The sequence below is a fragment of the Penicillium nucicola genome, assembly GCF_028828085.1.
Source record: "Penicillium nucicola strain IBT 29836 chromosome Unknown utg000001l, whole genome shotgun sequence".
NCBI classification, from domain to species: domain Eukaryota; kingdom Fungi; phylum Ascomycota; class Eurotiomycetes; order Eurotiales; family Aspergillaceae; genus Penicillium; species Penicillium nucicola.
The window spans coordinates 2666662-2687663 of NW_026643125.1; the positions used below are offsets into that span (position 1 = coordinate 2666662).

Here is a 21002-nt window from a genome sequence, read left to right on the forward strand (position 1 = left end):
CTAAGTTGTTCTTTTCTATTTTTGATACCGCCAGCTTTGGTGGGTGACAGAAAAAAGTATTAAAGCGCTCTGTTTCTCTCATATATCGATATATTCTACTTCATCAAAAACATCCAATACTCCAAGCGTTCAAACATTAAACACAATATTCAACCTCGACGATCTCAACCTTGTCAAATAACAGATACAATTTCTCAAAATGCCCGAGGTGACCAGAAAAACGTCAACAAACATGGACAGCGATGAGCCCAGCGATCATCCAAACGGCTTCGTAACCTATCGCGAGATCGATGGCCAGCGTGCAAACGTGCGCGTCTATAATGACGGACGCGTATCAGGAACATTCCCTGATGGAAGCCGAGCAACATCTCGCACTGGACTTCGAGGAGCTTCACACTCTGCCATGTTCAGTGGTGGCAGAAAGGAGGCACAGCGCGAGACTTCAACGAGAAGGGGATCTCGGATGCAAAATAGAAAGCATCACTCTTATGCACGACCAACTCTCGGCAGTGTTCCCGAAGACTCTGAACCAAAAGACCCGTCTGCTTCTGCTAATTCCTTTTCATCACAGGTAGAAAGTCATGATGGCGGTGCTGACGGTGCTGGCGGGCCCACGTCGGCACCAACTATGACCAGTTCACAAGAAGCAGAGTCCGAAGAAGCCAGGGGACGGAGACTCAAGGCCCATCAGGGGCTAAGAGATAATTCAAAGAGCCCTGGGTTTGAACGACGTAGAAAACATGTCCCTAACGAGATAGCCAAGATCCACTACAAAGAGGCGCAGTTCAACAAGCAACAGGAAAAGGAAAGGAGACACTAATTAGTCTAGTTCTGAGTGTGTCTGAGAGAGGAACCTCACCATGGCATTTTCTTTTCCCTTCTCATTGGCTTCGATGCTGACACTATCGAGTTGGTCTCTGCAGCAGGTCGTGCTTCGTGACTGGGCTTTTATACAGGCACCATTTGCTCACAGGTTTCAGGTATGCCAACCTTTTTCCTATAATTTCGCTGCCAAAACTATCTATACGGGTCTGTTTGACTTGTTTTTTCAATCTTACGAGACATGTATCTGCCATGTCTTGAGCTCTGTGGGTTTCTCATTTATCTGAGTGTCTTATGCTGAGATTTTGTTTCTTCGTTTGATTTGGAAATCTTTGTTTCAATGCTGTATTTTTATATCTCATGTTTTAGCGCTGCATTTAAGAGCATAGTATTTTGAGCGCCGCATCGCAATGGTTCGGGGGGGGGGGGGGTTCTTTCATGTTTATACGCTGGTTCAATCCAAGAGCTCTCTTCTTCTGATATCTCACTATAACAAGTTGATAAATTTCGCAAAGATATCCCTTATCTGTAGGCAGAGAAATATAAGTACCGAGATCCTTAGGCCAATTGATGTCTACAGATTCTACAAGTGACTCCCAGACACGGGGAGAATTGAGAAGGTCATATTATACATGAGCTGACACAAGAGGCATATATCTACATATTGTAACAAAAATCCCAAAGGAAAAGGACAAGGGGTATCATGAAGCCGCCTTTTGTCTCGCCGCCTCCTCATCTTCGGCCTTCATTTCCCGCTCCAAAGCGGCAAAGTCTCCCTTGAACGAGTCCCGGGCCGGTTCTAGTCGTACATCCCAGACATCCTCGCTACTGGGGCCAGTCTTGTACTTGATAGCCTTCTTTCGGTTGTGGTCTAGGATGGCCTTCTTGCGCATGTTTTCGGGCCATGTGCGAGTCTTCATGCAAAGCCATAGATTATCCCAATGATCACTGCAGGATCGTAATTCTCCATATCGGTAAACATTCACAAACTGTCCACCAAAAGACTGACAGAAGAAGGCGTAGTCGAAGGCGTTGCGGCAGGACATGTGGTCTTGGTAGAGGGATTCGGGAGCGATCGGTGATGAGGGTGTTTCGGATTGTATTGAGACATTGCCATCGGATGTAAGACCACCGGGGGTACCCTTTGACAGGGCAGTCTCCTCAGCTCTGAGATCGGCGAGGATTGAATTCCATTCTAGATCGGCTTGCTCGCTGGGGGTCAAGGCCTTCGGCGGTGCAGTCTGCTTTGATGCTTCCGCAGGTGTCGCAGGTGATGGTGTGTTAAGTGATGTATCCTTGGCTGTGTCACTAGGACTTGAGCTCCATAGCCAGCCCATCTTGCGCAGTAGAATTGACCTGAAGTGACGGATGGGTGGATGTCGCGACAAGGTGACCGCGGTTATCTTTTTCGTAATCAAACGGCACGTGATCGATAACAAGCCCGATAGTCAAGACCACGACGTCATTCATATCCTGTTGATCGATTCAAACACAGGATTTCTTCCCAAATTTCCCCCCCTCTTTAACATGTCTTTGCGACAATGAGACAAGTTACATTCACAAAAGTTCCTTGGGCGGTGTGCTCTCCACGCTCCCATATCAATGCTCATGCATTTGGCCGAGGGAGGCTTCCGCCTTGGGGACGCTCGATGATACGATACACATCTTCTATCCAGTCAGGACATATCTCACTGGGAGAAAATGAAGGAATACTTTACGTGAATAGTAGGTACTGCAGCTCTCCAAGCTTCAGTGCTCTTTTGCTGACCAGTTCTAGATATCTTTCCGCACCGGTTACAATGGCTGCTGCGGGGTCCCCTCAGTCATGTTCAGCCTCTTGAGGGTATCTTGAGAAAGATTGACAAGCCTGGAATGGCAGCATCTGATCCACTTCGAATCGTTCAAAGGGCATTGCCTAAAGATTTGGACCTAGAGATCAAAGAGGTCATCGCGAGGTATAAAGAAGGCGGTGCATTTGTTAGATATGCACGTAAGCCAGATTTGAATGACGAGACTATTCGGAATGCGGTCGAGGAGCATCTACGAAATAAACCTATCAATCCTTGGTTCAATCCATTCCAGAAGGTTGATGCGGACCTCGTGCGCGGAATACCGTGGATCGAAGACCTTTATCGAATTCCAAGCCAAACCATCAAGGTGGAATTCTTGTCTACCTCTCCCGATAGCTCAGCTGCTGAGCTATCTCAAGAAGCTCTGTACTCATTGTTCCGGCCATATGGAAAACTTCTCGATATCCAACCCCAACCCACCGATTCCAAAGTGGTGCCACGGTATGCGACTCTGCGATTTGAACGACCTCGATATTCTGTCATGGCAAGAAATTGTATGCATGGCTTTACCGTTTCGGAGGAATCTGGTGGCGGTAAATCTGGTACAAGGTTCAAGATCAATTATGAACGCAAGATCAAACTGTTTATGATCAAGGACTGGCTCTTGAACCACCCAAGAATAGTTATTCCCGCTTTAGCTGCCTTGATTGCCACTATCACCGTCATTGTCTTCGATCCCATTCGCACTTTCTTCATTGAGCTCAAAATCAAGTCGACGTTGCAACACGAGGAGAACCAGATCGTGCAATGGATTCGCGCGCAGGTTAGCAAAACCAACATGTTTTCTTTTGGCAAGAGCAAATCAGACCCGCGTGGCCTGGCAGCTATTTGGGAGGACCGACAAAAAGACATCTCACAGCTACAAGCCTGGTTGACTGAAACTGCGGAAACATTCATCGTCATTCATGGCCCACGAGGCTCAGGAAAGCGCGAATTGGTCTTGGAACAAGCGCTGAAGGAGCACAAGTACAAGGTCGTCGTGGACTGCAAGCAAATCCAAGATGCCCGAGGAGACACGGCTAAAATCTCACGAGCGGCGGCCCAGGTTGGCTACCGGCCAATCTTTTCCTGGATGAATAGCCTCAGCAGCTTGATTGACCTAGCTGCACAGGGAATGATTGGTACCAAGGCTGGGTTCTCTGAAACTCTCGATGCGCAGCTCAGCAAAATCTGGCAAAACACTGCTGTTGCCATGAGGCGGGTTGCTTTGGAAGGGAGACGCAAGGAGGACAAAGACTTCAACATGTCCGAGGATGAGTACCTGGAGGCCCATCCGGAAAAACGGCCTGTTGTCATTATTGACAACTTCGTGTATGATTCAGAGGACAGTGTTGTGCTCGACAAGATGACGCAGTGGGCGGCTGGCCTGACCTCAGCAAATATTGCACATGTCGTCTTTTTGACAACTGATTCTTCCTTCGCGAAGCCTTTGAGCAAGGCGCTCCCTAATCAAGTTTTCCGCACAATTGGCTTGGGTGACTGTTCACTCGATGTTGGCCGTCGCTTTGTTCTAAGTCACCTGGACACGGTGGGAGGCGATGGTGACAAGGAGCAGGATGCGAATCGCAAGAAGACACTTCATGGCTTAGATTCCTGTATCAAGGTACTAGGCGGCCGAGTCACTGACCTTGAGTTTATGGCTCATCGAATTGAAGCCGGGGAGACCCCTGAAGGTAAGTCTATATCCCAGTTCAACTGAAGCAATCTCTAACACGCCATATAGCTGCTGTAAACCGTATCATTGAGCAATCATCATCGGAGATTTTGAAGATCTTCATTTTGGGCACAGACTCGATGACACCTCAATGGAGTCGTGAACAAGCGTGGCATTTGATCAAGTCTTTGGCAAGCTCGAAAGACGGCACTCTATTGTACAACAAAGTCCTTCTCTCGGATCTGTTCAAAGAGAACGGCGAGGCCACTCTGCACGCCCTGGAACAATCAGAGCTCATCTCCGTGGGAACCGACAAGGGATTCCCACGATACATCAAACCCGGAAAGCCCGTCTATCGTGCTGCTTTCCAGCGTCTAGTGTCAAACAAGACCCTACAAGGTCGTCTTGATATGTTGGTTCTTGCACAGCTTATGAGCAACGAGAACTCGAGTATCAGCAAATATGAGCAGGAACTCCAGGTCCTTGGCTCTTTGCCAAAGTATCCCTGGGAACTCACTTCTAGAATTGAATGGCTTCTGCGCAAGGTTCATGGATCGCAGGCCAAGATTCAGAAGTATGAGAGCGAGAGCGCTTCTCTGTCGAAGATCCTGCAGAATGAGAACTGAAACAGCTTACTGTCTATATCTCACCTCAATATCTCACCTCAGTATTAGCCCTCAACTACTTGAGTTCAATTTTTTTAAAGACCATATCACTCTTTGCTTAAATCGCAATATACCTGGGAGTATGCACCTGTTTGCCACGTAGCATGACCTCGGCTGTGTAAACAACTAGAGCCGTATCGGGAGCCCATTTCTTGAGTCACCATCTACATATTCAATAAACTCAAATCCTGTATCATACATAGAGACTCAGTCCTATATTAATACAAATCAGAAACATAGCAAATCAGTAAAAAATGTCTAGGTGAGACCTCAGGTTCCAAGATGAGTCAGCAAGGGAAAGAACTCGACCGCGCCCTCCAGTCCCTTTCATCGCCGGAATCAATACATATGTCCAAGAGTCGCTTGTTCCAACATTTTTTATCATTACTTACTACTGACCAAAGACTGCAATCTTCAAACATTGAGTGAGCGTGGGAATTGAACGACCGTGTCATCTCGGATGGCAGTGTTTGTTTTTAATATTTCATTATATCACCATGGGGTATGAAACCTCACCCAACGGTCCTTTCCAGAGTGCCCGTACTGGGTTATCTTATGTGAACTGGCCTATATTCTTTGCTGTGATCATTTTTGCTTGCATCACAACCCGCTTTGTTTCGGGGTTCCAAAGTCAACGCCGTTGTCAAGACCCTTCAAAACCAAGGGCAGTGCTAATAGCACCCTACTGGCTCCCTCGGATCGGACACGGAGTTCCTTTCTTGTGGAATCATGTCAAATTTTTCATTAGAACACGGTATGCTTGTTCAACTTTGGGTTGACTCTGCGCCCGTCACTAATACAATATAGAGAAACCATGAATGAGCCTGTTTTTGGCATCTACTTACGCGGTGAAAAGCACAATGCCGTGATCTCACCATCTATGATGAAAACTGTCTTCTCTGCAGAAGATGCTTCGAGTGCCCATGTTCTCGACCAGGCGTTGCAAAACGTCTTTGGCGACCGCACTCTCACGCGCAAATTGAATCTGACCCAGGACAAAGGCATCAAAGATAATGCGTCTTCCATTATCCACAGCAAGGCCTTTGTTACTGAAGCTTCATCCGCAATTACTCGTTTGGTAGAGAGTCACATTCCGAACTTGGTAAGCTTCTGCCGCAGCCTTGTTGACCAGAATCCCTGGGAGCGTGGAAGCAGTCAGGTAGAGCTACCAAACGAAGAAGACCAATCATTTTGTGAAGCAAACTTGTTTGCTCTTATAAGCAACTTTGTCGGCCACATCACCACTACCTTCTTGATGGGCGATGCCTTTGTAGAGGCGTTCCCTGGTTTATCGGAAGATCTTGGAACCCTTGACAGCAGCTATGTGACACTATTTATTGGTACTCCTCGCTATATACCACATCCTTCTGCTTCAGCAGGCCATGCGGCCCGTGATCGGCTTCGTCATATCATGTCAATCTTTCACCGAGCCCTTGCTGCTTGGGACGATGGTATTGATGCCGGCATTGAACTGCGGGATCTGGACAATGTGTCAGAGCTGGTCAAAGATCGGATGCGAACTTTTCGCAAGTTGGAGCTCTCCTCCGGCGCCAGTGCTGCAGGACACTTGTCCTTGTATTATGAGCTGATCGAGCACACAAGCAAGATTGCTTTCTGGGCAATCACCCACTTATTCTCGGATGCTCCGCTTCTTGAGCAGGTCCGAAAGGAGATATCCCCTTATGTGATAGCTTCTCGACCAAGTCGCCAAGAGACTGGGTTCCCATTCGATGAACCTCCTCGACTCAGCCTCGATATTGAGAAAGTGCTTGAATCTTGCCCGCTGTTCAGAGCGTGCTACTATGAAACCCTGCGCCTTCACTCTGCGGGAATCACTTCTAAAAAACTGGCATCCGACATTACACTTTCCGAGTCGGCGGACGAAGCCGCATACGGCCTGACCGAGCCTCGCTCCTACACGATTCGCAAAGGTGAAAAGGTCATCCTTCCACACGGTGCCTATCATCACGATCCTCGATACTTCTCCAATCCAGATCAATTCGACCCTCTTCGGTACCTTGTGACAGACCCTACAACGGGCAAACAATGGGCTGATCCGGACATCCTTGCTCCATTCGCGGGTGGACTATATGGATCTACCAACGGTGGTTTCATTGAGAGAACTATCTTGATCTTCACCGCCGGAGTAGTTGCCATGTGGGAGATTGAGCCCAAGAATGGCAAAATCCTCACAGTTCCCGGACACAAGACTAGTTGGGGAGCTTTCCGACCATCAAAGGAGCTGAGGGTGAATATGAGGAGTAGAGTGTAAATTCTATCATTACAGAATTGCCTGTTTCCATAGCATTCCAACCATTCAAGAACCAAGTAGTTGACTTTTGTATTTTATACTCCCTCGGCTCGGATTAATATCCGGGTCGGCCTTGCGCCGATGACACCATCCACTAGGAGGAGGGGAATATATAAGCCAAGTTGAAGCTCGTGCTATTATCTTTCAATTGCCTCAACAATGCAGAATGATGCAGAACTCAACAAGGATTATGATCTCACAACCCCGATCGCCTCCACTTCGGGACTTCGCCAGGGTCTAACCTCTTATGGAGATGCGCACTTCTCTCTATTCCTTCGGAAAGTGTTTATCAAGGCACTTGGTTATTCCGAAGATGCTTTATCACGACCAATTGTGGGAATAATCAACACTTTCTCCGGTTACAACCCCTGTCATGCCAATGTGCCGCAGCTCATCGAGGCTGCGAAGCGCGGCGTGCAGCTCAATGGAGGACTGGCTATAGAGTTTCCTACCATCAGTGTCGCTGAATCTTTCTCGTCTCCAACTAGCATGTTTTTGAGAAACCTTATGAGCATGGATACGGAGGAGATGATTCGAGCTCAGCCATTGGACGCGTGCATCATGATTGGAGGTGAGTTTCAATCATATGACACTTTGATAGATTGTTCATAATTTTTTGACGAATTTTAGGATGTGATAAGACTGTTCCAGCACAGCTCATGGGTGGTATATCTGCCAACAAGCCCGTTCTCCCTTTGATCACCGGTCCCATGATGCCAGGGAGTCACCGCGGCCAGCGTATTGGTGCTTGTACTGACTGCCGAAACAATTGGGCAGCGTTCAGAGCAGGCGAGATAGATGTCGAAGAGATCTCAGCAGTCAATGAAGAGCTTGCACCGACGGTATGTGTCGAGCGAGGTATCTCAGCGAGGATGAAACTATCATGTCAGCTAACACCAGCTACTTCTCCTGTAGATCGGGACATGTGGTGTCATGGGCACCGCTAGTACAATGGCATGCGTCACTGCAGCTCTAGGTATGATGCCACTCAAGGGTGCATCTGCACCGGCAGTATCATCAGCAAGACTGCGAATTGCAGAGGAGACAGGCGCAAATGCAGTTGCGATCGCCAAATCCCAAAGAAAGCCACAGACGATCTTGGCGAAGGAATCCTTTTGGAATGCTATCACAGTTCTTCAGGCCATCGGTGGCTCAACGAATGCAGTGGTCCATTTATTAGCCATTGCCAATCGGCATCCAGAGCTTCAGGGAGTAATCACTCTGGACACTTTTGAGGAGATCGGACGCAAAACTCCACTGCTGGTTGATCTCAAACCGAGTGGGGATAACTATATGAACGATTTTCACAATGCAGGAGGCATGGTGGCGCTTTTGCAAGTGCTCAGGCCTTTACTTCATTTATCTGCCACGACAATCACCGGGCAAACATTGGGCGAGGTCTTGGACGCATCTCAGTCCAAGCAAATCTCCTTTGCACAGCACATCATTCGGCCATTGTCCGATCCCCTATATCCCTCGTCTTCTTTGGTTGTCCTTCGTGGCAACCTTGCCCCAGATGGAGCGGTTATTAAAGCCTCAGCCTCTAAGTATAGACATCTACTGTCTCATACTGGACCAGCTTTAGTATTTGAGAATTCAGCCGACTTAGCCAAGCGTATCGATGATCCTAACCTCGGCGTTACGAAGGATAGCGTGCTTGTCCTGAAGAACATTGGTCCAGTTGGCAATCCTGGTATGCCCGAGGCTGGTCTCATACCCATACCAAAGAAGCTAGGAAAAGCAGGAGTTAAAGACATGCTGCGCCTGTCTGATGGTCGAATGTCAGGAACTGCGGGTGGTACCATCATTCTTCATATCTCGCCGGAAGCTGCGCTGCCAGAGTCCCCGTTTGGTGCCGTGGAGACCGGGGACTTGATCATCTGCGATATCGAGACTCGCACACTGAAATTGGATGTCCCTGATTCAGTATTGCAGGCTCGTATTGAAAACCGCCGACAGGTCCTTGCAGGAGATGTGCAGACACGAAAGCAGCGGAGAGGATACCGGGGGTTGTATGAGCGGTCGGTGAACCAAGCTCAGGAGGGAGCAGATTTTGATTTCTTGACCGCTGGGGGTGCCAATTAGTAGAAGACCTAGAAATCAAATGAGACTTTTATTGAGATGTATAACTTCAGTCCAGCGAAAGAGGCCCTTACCCTGAGCCCTGAGCCCTATTTCAGTTCCCAATCGGGTTAAATCAAGGCGCGTCACGCGCGGACGCGTCGGAGATCCCTGGCGTTTACGCTCCACCAGATTGAGATCGAGACTCCAGACTTGTTGATTGCAACTTCGAGTATCTACGTCAGGTCTCGTTCGAGATGAGTTTCGACACTCTTCGCCCGCGGGGGCGCCCAGCCCGTAAGCTACCCGCATGAAATTATCCACGACACCTACTGACATCGCGGTTTACAGACACTCCTGGTACAACAGTATTGACATATACGCCCGACGGCCGACGAATCATTACTGGTGGTTCAAATTCCGCAATTCGCATTTACACAGTTGGGGAGGATGGCGAACCCAAGACCATTGACGAGGGTGTCGACGCGCATTTCGGTATCGGTGCTACGGTAGGTTGGAGATTCAGCGGTCTCGCAAATGGAGCTGACAAGATCATCAGAATCGGTCATTTATCATGGGTGCTGAAGATGGAACGGTTTGGCAGTACGACATCCTGTCTGGCAAGATGCAGAACTTGCTGGTCCGATGCGCTTTGCCAGTGAGAGATATCGCGGTGACGAGAGATGGGGAGTGGGTAGCGGTAGCAAGCGAGTGAGTACGGCGTTAGCGGATATAGAATGTTGGTGTCGGTTGCTAACACAGCTGAAATAGTGAGCTCACGGTCAAAATAGTGAAAGTCGACGACATGACGCAAGTGAAGTACCTCCGGGAACAATCCAAGGGAACAAAGCATGTCACATTCGATCCCAGTGGCCGATATGCGACAGTTTCTGGCACCGACGGTATTCTTTACATCTACTCTCTGCAAGAAGAGGAACCGGAACTGGTCCGTAAACTTGATGGAGTCATTCGACGACTGGAGCCAGATGCTGAGGCGACATCGCGAATTGTGTGGCACCCTGATGGAACTGCATTTGCCTCTGCCGAGGCAACGAGAGATATTTCAATTTACTCTACCAGTGAGTGGAAGAAAGAGAAGACTTTTGCCGGTGGACATACTGGTGATATCACCGCATTGAGCTGGGCCCCGAACGGCACACTCCTGGCTTCCGCAGCAGCAGATGGACAGATTGTGCTCTGGGAAGCAAAGACTCAGAAAATCTTGCAGCGATTCGACTTCGGAAATGTCATGAACCTTGCATGGCACCCGACCAAGAACTCACTTTCATTCACAACCTCAGACGGAGAGCTTTTCATCTACGATAACTTTGTACCGAAAGACCACGAATCACTCCTGCAAAAGTCTCTACAGGCTGCTCCGATCTTCCCTGGGCCCCTAGGCGAGATCTCTAGCAATGTCCAACGAACAACATTGGCAGATCGGTCTAAGGAGGCCATCCAGCGAGCTGCTCGGAGAGGAACCCCAGACTCGCTGGATGATATCCTGGGTCAAGATGAGGAGATGGGTGATTTTGTTGACGACGATGATGGAGCTGGCTATGCCGAGGATGAGCTTAACCTCTATGGAAAGCGGCCAAATGGCTCTCTCGATGACATTGGTGGCCCTGTCAGCAAGCGACTTCACTCGGGGGTAGCTTGCAGCCCTTGGCTCACCCGGCTCTTCAGCCGGGCAGCACGCCATGGGCTGGAAGCAGAAGATACCTCTGTATGTTGGGACTCCGGTTAATTCTGACATAGGATTGCTAACATGGTCAGGTCTCAACTTAACTGGTGCTGTCTGGACCGTCGACCAGGAAACCCACCATACTGTGACTGTGGAATTCTACGACCGTGAGGCTCACAGAGACTTCCATTTCACCGATCCTTACATGTACGACAAGGCTTGTCTGAGTAGGTTTTTCCCTGGTTTGGCACTTGGTCGAAGTGATTGCTGATCAAGTATAGACGACAATGGTACACTTTTCGCCAATAGCCCTTCCGACGGCAGCGCTGCTACTATCTTTTATCGACCACACGAGACATGGACTACGCGAGCGGACTGGCGAACTCAATTGCCCGAGGGAGAACAAGTTCGAGGTAAGCGTCATTGAAAGAGCTGTTTTCATGTATTATCTACTAATATATCATTAGCTTTGGCTCTCAGCGACTCATACATCGTGGCTGTAACATCCAAGGACTATGTCCGTGTGTACACTCTGTTTGGGACCCCCTTCAAGGTGTACAGACAGAAGAGTCAAGCTGTAACTTGCGCAGCTTGGCGCGACTACATTATGAGTATCGGCAATGGACCCGTTGGGCCCGATGGCCGTCACACGAGTTTACGATATACGGTGGAAAATGTCAAGCGTGACGAAATCTGCCAGAACGAAGATACAGTGGCCCTTCCGGAAGGGGCTTCATTGCAGAGTGTTTTCTTCTCTGACTTTGGTGTATGTGCCAGATGAATCCAATAACAAGTACAGCAAAACTGACCTTATGTCTAGGATCCTTGCATCTACGACTCTACCGGTGTCTTGCTGGTGCTACAACATTGGCGCACCCCCGGGCAAGCCCGGTGGGTTCCTCTTCTTGACACAAAGCAAATGGCACGTCTCGCAGGTGGACGGAAAGAGGAAACATATTGGCCAGTCGCTGTTGCACAAGACAAGTTCCACTGTATCATCCTCAAGGGTGGCGACAAGAACCCCTACTTCCCGCGGCCACTTCTCAGCGAGTTCGACTTCCAGATCCCCGTTTCCAGTGCTCCTCCGAAGGACTCCAACGAATCCGAAGAAGCAGCAGCAGACCGTAACGAGGGTTCCCGATTCGAGGAATCCTTTGTCCGCGGAAACATCCTCTTATCTCTCTTCCGTGATTTATTGTCCTCCACCAATGCGACAGCAAGTCAGCGCTCTGATATGGCGCGGAGAGAGCTCGACCTGGACAAGAACCTGCTGCAGATGCTGGCCATTGAATGTAGGGAGGGCGAGGAGCGTGGAATGAAGGCACTCGAGTTGGTAGCTTTGATGACAGACCGCAACGGCAAGATGCTCGAAGCCGCCGCCAAGGTTGCACAGCGTTATGGACGGGGTGTTCTGGAGGACAAGATCCGCGATCTGGCAGAGCGCCGCGTCATGGGAATGGGTGATGATGATGAACTGGCTTGATTTGGGAGGTATTTTACTTCAGTAGCATAATATTCGGACGAGTAGTTGAAGCACAAATTGCCTCTCGTCTAGTCTATTCCTATTTCCTTCGTAGTATTATTATATACTTGCAGTTCTCGTTTGAAATATGGAGGAAGAGGAAATGCCATATCTCTGCCGCTTAGTTATTTATTTAGGGTTGTATACAGCTCGAGCGTGATTGGCCGCGGCAACGTCATTAGAGATGAACACTTTCTCCATCTTCAACTCTCACCTTTCCAACTTGTCGCTTCAGCCTTGTTTTCCATGGCTTGACAACACGATACACAAGGATCAGCTCAATGATTGAAGCATAATGCCGAAGCTGGTCTATCCGCGCATCATCCTTCCTAATCAGAGGTCTGCCTCAGCGCGATCTTTTAGGTCGGTTTCGCGACAGCAGCTTGCACAGCCTCGCCATGGCCTTCTCAACGAGTCATGGCTTCCGCCAGCATCAGTCTCCCCGCTTCCGACTACATATTTCAGCCCGAGCCGTGTACGCCGTGAACTAGACGGAGGAGATGGAGTTCCTCCGAGAAACGACCATAAGCCACCCGATGAGAGGACCTTGAAACTCGGAAAGAGTGAGCATGCTGCTTTCACTGTTCACATCTGTTCGACTAACATGATTAAAGCATTACGGACCCTATCACCCCTACTCCCGACCCTCTTGTACAATACCCTTCCCACTGAAATCCTCGCCCCGAGTGTGAACCTCCACCTCTTCCCATCCACGCATCCACACCTTCCAACAGTCAAAGGACGCACACTATACCGCGCAGCACTATGGACAGTCCCAGTCGCGTGGAGTAGCGTTCCCTTGGTCGGAAACGTGAGGCTGCAAATCCTTAGTGAAAGGATCGTGCGCTCAGGCACACTACTCGATCCATTGCGCAACGGTGAACACCACGACTGCGGCGATGAACGCCTAATAGTCCGCTGGAAGACTGAGCCTCGGACAGATAGCGGGCCTTTTCACAGCCCCTCTACTTCGTCAAAGGCGAGCTCGACCGCAGCTCAAAATGCTGCTTCGTTACAGGAGAGCCATCTATCAGCCTCGACAAAGAGTACCAACAAAGGCCTGAGTGTGCTCCTCGGAGGCGAAGAGCCCATATTTAAGCTCTCAAAAGAGGAGCAATTTACTGGTCTGTTCATCTTCTCTTTCGACGAAGAAGGTCGCATCTTGACTCATACTATTGAGCACGCCGATGAAGCAGACGGCTGGGAACGGACTGCAAAGTTCGTCACTTTGACAGACTGGCTTATTGGCAAAGCGCGAGGCTCATTGGATCCAGTCGCAAACCCTGGGCTGGCCATGGAGTCTTGTCAGGGTCATGAATTTGATTCGAGTGATCACCGTCGATCATAACCACCCCAATGACATCAAGTATATCACCGAATTGGCGGTGACCCTGCAGACCATACTAATGAGGTTGAACCTCGTACGAGAGAAACGACCTCACTTTGATCTCATTCTGGTTTTTGGTCAAATTACCAGACTGCTCTCTTACTTTTTTGAACCTGTCTATTTGGCAGGACCATCTGGACATCTTCTCCCTCACCACTCTATGTATTATATACCCCGTCCTTAGATCATTGACCAACCGAATTAAATGAGCAGCAATTGTACATTCTCCTACTAATTCCATCGAGTACTCCAAAACATTCGAATACATTTCCCAAAATGAGGGCAATGAGCAAGATGATACAAATACATATAACGCATCGACCAGCGACGCGATACGAATGATCAAGACTCAAGTGACACATTCACTCGGTCTTTCTGTGCACAGCAGGCGATTTCAACAGAGTGAAGACACCAACCGCAACGACAGACATAGCCACGCCACCAGCTGTATAAGCAGCCTCACGGCCAGCCCACCAGAACAACGAGCAAAACACAATAGGACCAATGGCCCTACCAGCCTGGCCCCATCCTCGCAGGCGACCCATGACTGCACCGCGGTCCGCATCCTGTGCCTCGAAACTACCCAGGCTGTTCAATCCTGTTACAACGGTAGCACTAGTAACAGCCAGCAGAGCGCCGGCCAAATACAGACCCGAGGGAGAAGACACTTGAGCAAGGCAGAAGAATGAGATGGCACAGGCGACGACACCGGCGCGGAGGGTGATCAGAGAAGGAAGACGACGGACTAGGGTGCCTTGAAGGAGAGAAGCGATCAAGCCCATCAGGGATAGAAGTCGACCATTCAATGCAGCAGGACTGGCTGTTGTAGCTGTCCCAGCGTATAGGGTAGTAGTCAAGAATGGAAGAGAGAATTCTAGACCAGAGAACGGAAGCAAGAAGAGGAAATGGAGAGCGTTGAGAAGAGCAGGATTGTTAGTATGAACACGTTTAGTAGAGTCAGACTTCTTTTCATCTGCTTTTTTACTTGACGCATCTCCCTTGGTATCCATCTTCTGGTCCTCATGCTTCAGCGTCGTCAACCGCGGGTGAGTCTCCGGCAAACAAGCCCAGAGATAGGTAGTCTCGATAAAGATCAAAGCGAAGGAGACAATTGCAGCAACAATAAAGGGGTTCTCAGCAACAATATCAACAGTACTAAGTGCCGCACCGAGCATGGGACCGAACGTAAACGCAATGCTGAAGCAAGCCCCAACCAACGCCATAGATGAGCCTCGGTGCTCAGCATCCGTGACATCGGCCACAATGGCATTGGCCATTTGCACGTTCGCTTCACTCAATCCACCGACAATGCGGCTCGCGAAGAAAGTGCGAAAGTCCCGGGCGGACACCCACAGCGCGACGCTCCACAGATTGCCCATCATGGAGATGAGAAGCGCGCGACGACGGCCATAACGATCGGAGAGACGGCCAATCACCGGAGCGGCGAAGGCCTGGAGAAGAGAGAAAAGGGAGCCGAGGGCTCCACCGAGGAGGACAATATCATAGCGCGAGTCAATTGGGCGAGCAAAGGCATTCTTGTAGGCGTTTAGGTAGTGGAAGATGCGGTTGAGGAGGGAATCCGGGGATGAATCTTGGGCGCGATAAAACGAGAGCAGTGACGGAAATAGAGGCAGAATAAATGTAAAGGAGATCTAGGGGCATTGTCAGTTTGGAGCAACGTGGTTGTTGGCGTGGAGGGGCTTCCATCTTACCAGATCTATCAACAATGAAAGCATCAACACCTTCAGCACCTGCTTACGTTGGGCGCCAGCGATGGCCATGTTTGCTGGCGCCGGGTTGATATATAAAGTGGATTTAAAGAATGTGAAGGATCAAAGAGAGCAAGAAGATGAAAGAAAGGAAGTGGACAGTTGGACTCGAGAATTGATCTGATTGTCCGGAGAACGCGAAGCTCCACTGATTACATGCCGGAGTGGATTTCCTATCGCGGTTAGCGCGGGATGACCTGATGTTATATCACGTGAGGCGGTATCATGTGATGCCATACTTCCTTGTCAACACACGATTGATGTCTATAAAGTACTCCTACTTCTACTTCTACACAAGGAATAGAACAAGCAGCGGTGTCAGTCACCTCAATCAATTCCGATCCATATCCGACCTTGGCCTGTCCGGTCCATTCATACGCGCCGATAAAACATTAGCCATAGAATACATATGTATGTCGTGAAAGCAAAGCTCTCGAAAAATCGGAATATGCACGCTCAAAAAAATAGCAGAACATGGTCCATAAGACTTTGGTAGAGCCAGACGAAGAGATCAAAAAAAGCGACTCTCCGTGAAGAAAATTCGTTGCGTTCGTGATCCATGAAGTCGGACCAGTGATCGTAGAGGGGAATAATGAAAAAGCAGATGGCCCGGAAATCCACTCGATGGAGTCGTATCGAGAATTGATCCCGAGGCACGTAGCGCTCAGCGGCTTAGTTATTTGTGCTGCCGTTGGTCTTGGGCTGGGCCTCAGAAGGCGAACCATTGCCGCCACCGCGTCCACGACCGCCACGACCGCGACCACCACTACCACGACCACGCTCACGCTTGCCATCGCCTCGGCCACGGCCACCACCACGAGATCCCTCACGACGAGGGCCACCACGTCCACGGCGTCCGTTGACTTGACCCTTGGCGTTGTTCTCTTGAGCAACGTCAACGCCAACAGAACCGTTGTTCAAACCGCCATCAGCGCTGGCAGGAGTAGCATGGAGGCCAGTATCAGTTTCGGCAGGGTTACGAGGAAGCTCGACATTATCGGCATCACCGGCCTGGTTAGCAGAGTCATAGCTCTTCTCCGCAATGGTGTTGGCAGCATCGGAAACAAGAGTCTGGGCAGGCGGAGCAAGCTGGTCGTTCTCGGCGGCAGGAGCAGCATTGGCGCCGAACGAGGCATCCTGAAGCTCGGTAAGGCCAGCGTTGGCCATGGTAGGGTCAGTAGCGGGGGTGGTCTCAGAGACAGTCTCGGTGATCTCCTCGACGGGGGCGAACTTGTCAGAGGCCTGCTTCACATCGCCATCTAACGACAAATAATGTTAGGAAACAGACTCCGCGATATGGAGGGGTGACCAGATACTTACAGCTGAACTCAAGCGCATCGCCCTCCACGCCCACAACCTTCTCATCAGCACCGTCAATCAACTTCACCATAGCATTGACTGCATCCTGCGAGCCACCATAAACCTGGAATAGAACACCCTCAAAAGCAAGGCTCTCCACGGTAGTAGCATCACCTTCGCGGCGGAGGTTGGCTGCGGCGCACAGGAACTTGCTCATAGTAAGCAACTGCTCGCGCAGTGCCTTGGCGCTAGACTCAGTCGCGTCGGCAATGACGTTTCCACGAACAGCCTCCAGCTCCTCCTTGTGTGCCTTCAGCAGGTCGGCCTTCTGGGTGGCCAACTTCTCTTCGTATTGGGCAGCAAACTGCTTGTAGATGGCGATCTGCTCTTCAATTTGGTTGACGGCAGCCTGAAGGGAGGGCTTTTTCATAGCCTGGGCCTTCTGGTCGTTGTTGATCTTCTTCTCTTCAATGAGTTCGTCGAGGGACTTGCCCGGGTTCTCAGCGAGAATGGCATCGAGCTTGGCGGTAGAGTTCTGTGAGGGCGGGGACATCAGCACCTGATGAATCGAGGGTGGCGCACAGTATGAGTTGTGGATTAAATGCTTACCAGCTTCTTAATGGCATTGCGTAGAGTCCTGAGCAAAGGGTGTGGTTAGCTCACTGTGTCTAAAGAGTCATTGCGCATTGGGCCAAAGCCGTGCGACAAGATTCACGCGAGGGGAATCATACTTCTGCAGTTCCTTCAAGTGGTTATTCTCAGTTCCATTAACATCATTAACAGGGCTCTCAAGGTCAGCCTTGGAGGTGCTCGAAGCTCGGGAGAGGCCCTTCTCCTTGAGGTCCTTGGGCTTCTGAGAGGCGGAAGCGGAAGCCATGATGGAATGTGGGTAACACAAGTGAAAGTAGTAAAAGGTCTGTACAGGAGCACGATGAAAACGCAAGATGCGAAGTGATGATCAGGAAGAAGAGATGTTAAGAAGGAAGAATCAACATGCGGGTCCAAAACCCTTGGTCGGTGTGTGCAGCCACTTTAGGCTCTCGTTCGCAAACCACTTGATTCTACGCTACGACTACAAGGCTCCAGTTTGATCAGAATTTAATCATTGCTTCAATTGAATATTCTCAGTCTTGCTGGGTATCATATCCCAAGCGCCAGTACGCCAGTGTTCCAAATCACATTATCCACGCGAGTCCGTCAAATCCCAGTACAATAACCCATTGCCACTTGTCGCGAAATCAACCGATGCCGAGGGGATTTCTCTAACCCTGGAACTTGCGCAATGTTTTCTAAGTGAGTATCAAGACTTGTCAGTTGTACATCCCAGTGGTTGTGTGGATCAAGCCCGAATTTCATCACTTCGAAGAGACGTACCTCTGTAACTTTGCGAACTGTATTGGCCGAGATAACCTTTTCGCCAGATTTACGCGACTTGATCGATGCTTCGCGCATTAACCTGCAAAGGCGGATTAGTTTACGGCAATTTCGGAAACTTCGTGGGGCGCAAATTCAAAAGCAGCAAGGCAAAGAGGACATACTCTTGCATGAACAGCATATAGTCGAGGAAGATCTGAACAGTCGTGTTAGGGGGGTTATCATATAGGCGGGGACAGCGTACCAGAATGTCGGCATTTTTGCTCACGTTCCGGTTGGAGTGGGCTTTCACAATGCGCTTGACAGTGCCTCGTGGATAGAGCTTTTGAGCCATGACAGGTGTAGACAAGAGGAGGATGGTCAAACGGAAGTTGGGAGCTTCCCGTATCTGATACGCGTGACCCCAAACATTGCAACATCTACAACTTCCTCCGTCCCTACTAACATAATTGACTATTTTTACATTGCTTTTTCAATTTATAGACCTGGAATTAATCGGCTTCGCAGACTATCGTGATCTGAAAAAAAGACCATAGAAGAAAAAAAAAACAGAACACGCCGAAGGCAGAAAGAATGCATTAAATGTTACATTCGCATCGAGGATTTGGCAAGAATTGCGTATATTAACTTATGGTATGCTTTCTATACTATCGTGCATTTCAAAGACGGCGGAGAAAGCGCCATACGACTATGCCGGTGATTGACGTAACTGCTGCGCGCCATGCTAGGAATACATATATGGCCTTGGTCATGCGCTGGTAATATCCGCGCAATAAAATGCCTACAGCATAGCTCGTCCCATCTGTAGGACTGTGTTTCAAATCATAGTATCTTGCCACACCAAGACCCAAAGTCCCAGCAGGACTAGTCCTACAGCTCCTATCGGACGTATCTTGAGGCCGGGTGCCCGAAGTAGCACTGAGGGTATTGCGCTTCCTCAGGCTGGAGGTCATTAAGCTCACAATGAAGCGGAGGTCGGGAGTAGTGAAAGTGGGATATTCCCACTGCTGAATTGAGCGATGCGGTGGAAGTATGTTAAGGAAATCAGTCATGACTCCAAGTGTCAGTCCCCAAAGCAGCAGCGGGCGAGCAATGTCAGTCGAGTCCGCTTGGTTACTTAAAAGCCACCGTTCGATCTTGTGGAATATTGATCTTTTGGTAATAGCATCAGGGATAAAACCATTAGTCGTCGTGCAATACTGGCTTTCAGAGGGGATGAGACGGACGGCCGAGAATTGCATCTGGCCCATCAAAGAACGGATTGCCAGGCGAGGTAAAAATCCACCTGGGAATGCCAGCCGCAGTCTTTGAGATACATCCACATATTCAACGGTTCGTAGAGAAGGTGAGAGGAGAGCACGCAGCGGGACCCAATGAATCGATGCTACTTCGGTGGGTTGCAAACGAAGAGGCGGGATGGTAGGGCTAGTGACGATGAATACGAAGGGACATAGGACCATCAGGCTGTCATTGAAGTTAGTAGAATTCTTGCAAGAAGTCAAGGGAAGCTCACATTTCAGAGCCGAAGTTGGCATAGACCACTCGCTCCGGGAGGTTTCCCACGGCAATACAATCTGGGCCGGTCAGATCAATACCAATTTCCTCCTCGGCCTCCCGAATAGCTGCAGCTTGGTCATTCTTGTCTTCGGGGTCTCTTTTCCCGCCAGGCAATGCTACGTGACCGGTCCATCGATCTCCCACCCGGGTGGAGCGCTTGATGAACAATACTTCCGGTTCGCCATTTTGTACCCAATCTTGCTCACAAAAATTGTGTAGAGACTTTTCAATCGGCAAACCGGTGTTATCATCGGAGGAGGTCTCAGGCCAATGGTCATAGCTTGGTCGAACGTGGAGAATCACAGCAACCGAGGCTCGTTTTTTGACGGAGGATGGGTTCGGAACATGAGGAAACGGTTCGCGATATAAATCTTGGAGACCATCAAGAAGATGTTTGAGAAGCCCAGGGCACTCTTGACCAATGATTTCGTTCGCCATAGGAAGCGCACTATTTCGTTTGATATATAACTACCCAAACGCGCATGGGGAATCCCCGGGGGCGGAGAGCGGCGTCAGTTCAAGGGAAGCGATAGTGGTCTGTGCGCTACCCGAAGTGCTCTCCTTGAGCCGCGCTGATGATCGCTACTATACAATAAACTTGGGCCCTCCTCTGGGTTTAAAAAAACACACATTAATACTGGACTAAGCCAATTTGTACCAATCAGCAAACAAAAACATCAAAAATATAACGCTACCCACGGGGGTCGAACCCGCAACCTTCCGGTTAAAAGCCGGACGCACTACCATTGTGCTAAGGAAGCTGATTGGAAGAAATAGTCAGTCCATAGTAAACATGTACTCTCTCTCGTCAAAGCCTTTTGCAAGCTCCATTATTGCTACATTTTTCTTAATGATATAACTTACTACTGGCAGAACGAATGGTTTGTTTCCCCCAGCTAACGTTATCTAAACAGTGCTATTGTATCTAGTTACTTGGTATAAGCTGCCACATAGCTGCTACTATACATTCCCTGCAAAACATTCATGTAAACATCACAGCTCTTATTCAGCAAAGCACTGTATACAGTAAGACAGTTCTGTAAACTG

General features: G+C 49.5%; 11 protein-coding genes across 11 annotated transcripts; 6 read left to right on the forward strand and 5 right to left on the reverse strand.

Annotated features, from left to right (window-relative positions):
• Positions 1-199: 199 nt before the first annotated feature.
• Positions 200-820, forward strand: N7511_000998 (uncharacterized protein; the record flags this gene model as incomplete). The annotated part of the gene is made up of 1 exon (XM_057123423.1): positions 200-820. The coding sequence occupies one exon, from the start codon at positions 200-202 to the stop codon at positions 818-820; it is 621 nt and encodes a 206-aa protein (XP_056989156.1).
• Positions 821-1523: 703 nt separating this feature from the next.
• On the reverse strand, positions 1524-2159 carry N7511_000999 (EMI1 family protein; the record flags this gene model as incomplete). Its single annotated transcript, XM_057123424.1, has 1 exon — positions 1524-2159. The coding sequence occupies one exon, from the start codon at positions 2157-2159 to the stop codon at positions 1524-1526; it is 636 nt and encodes a 211-aa protein (XP_056989157.1).
• Positions 2160-2363: 204 nt separating this feature from the next.
• On the forward strand, positions 2364-4952 carry yme2 (uncharacterized protein; the record flags this gene model as incomplete). Its single annotated transcript, XM_057123425.1, has 3 exons — positions 2364-2547; positions 2600-4345; positions 4396-4952. 3 exons carry the CDS (start codon positions 2364-2366, stop codon positions 4950-4952), a joined length of 2487 nt encoding a protein of 828 aa, XP_056989158.1.
• An 853-nt stretch (positions 4953-5805) lies between these two features.
• On the forward strand, positions 5806-7263 carry N7511_001001 (uncharacterized protein; the record flags this gene model as incomplete). Its single annotated transcript, XM_057123426.1, has 1 exon — positions 5806-7263. One exon carries the CDS (start codon positions 5806-5808, stop codon positions 7261-7263), a length of 1458 nt encoding a protein of 485 aa, XP_056989159.1.
• A 198-nt stretch (positions 7264-7461) lies between these two features.
• On the forward strand, positions 7462-9387 carry ilv3C (putative dihydroxy-acid dehydratase; the record flags this gene model as incomplete). The annotated part of the gene is made up of 3 exons (XM_057123427.1): positions 7462-7873; positions 7933-8144; positions 8218-9387. The coding sequence occupies 3 exons, from the start codon at positions 7462-7464 to the stop codon at positions 9385-9387; spliced, it is 1794 nt and encodes a 597-aa protein (XP_056989160.1).
• A 233-nt stretch (positions 9388-9620) lies between these two features.
• Positions 9621-12530, forward strand: N7511_001003 (WD40 repeat domain-containing protein; the record flags this gene model as incomplete). The annotated part of the gene is made up of 8 exons (XM_057123428.1): positions 9621-9660; positions 9715-9872; positions 9923-10074; positions 10135-11093; positions 11140-11274; positions 11329-11460; positions 11515-11813; positions 11868-12530. The coding sequence occupies 8 exons, from the start codon at positions 9621-9623 to the stop codon at positions 12528-12530; spliced, it is 2538 nt and encodes an 845-aa protein (XP_056989161.1).
• A 334-nt stretch (positions 12531-12864) lies between these two features.
• N7511_001004 (uncharacterized protein) lies at positions 12865-13917 on the forward strand (the record flags this gene model as incomplete). The annotated part of the gene is made up of 1 exon (XM_057123429.1): positions 12865-13917. One exon carries the CDS (start codon positions 12865-12867, stop codon positions 13915-13917), a length of 1053 nt encoding a protein of 350 aa, XP_056989162.1.
• Positions 13918-14318: 401 nt separating this feature from the next.
• Positions 14319-15737, reverse strand: N7511_001005 (putative tetracycline transporter; the record flags this gene model as incomplete). The annotated part of the gene is made up of 2 exons (XM_057123430.1): positions 14319-15608; positions 15669-15737. The coding sequence occupies 2 exons, from the start codon at positions 15735-15737 to the stop codon at positions 14319-14321; spliced, it is 1359 nt and encodes a 452-aa protein (XP_056989163.1).
• Positions 15738-16397: 660 nt separating this feature from the next.
• N7511_001006 (uncharacterized protein) lies at positions 16398-17901 on the reverse strand (the record flags this gene model as incomplete). The annotated part of the gene is made up of 4 exons (XM_057123431.1): positions 16398-16984; positions 17046-17583; positions 17634-17661; positions 17756-17901. 4 exons carry the CDS (start codon positions 17899-17901, stop codon positions 16398-16400), a joined length of 1299 nt encoding a protein of 432 aa, XP_056989164.1.
• Positions 17902-18286: 385 nt separating this feature from the next.
• On the reverse strand, positions 18287-18732 carry N7511_001007 (uncharacterized protein; the record flags this gene model as incomplete). The annotated part of the gene is made up of 4 exons (XM_057123432.1): positions 18287-18313; positions 18399-18480; positions 18563-18594; positions 18643-18732. The coding sequence occupies 4 exons, from the start codon at positions 18730-18732 to the stop codon at positions 18287-18289; spliced, it is 231 nt and encodes a 76-aa protein (XP_056989165.1).
• A 325-nt stretch (positions 18733-19057) lies between these two features.
• Positions 19058-20393, reverse strand: N7511_001008 (NUDIX hydrolase; the record flags this gene model as incomplete). Its single annotated transcript, XM_057123433.1, has 2 exons — positions 19058-19862; positions 19912-20393. The coding sequence occupies 2 exons, from the start codon at positions 20391-20393 to the stop codon at positions 19058-19060; spliced, it is 1287 nt and encodes a 428-aa protein (XP_056989166.1).
• Positions 20394-21002: the final 609 nt, after the last annotated feature.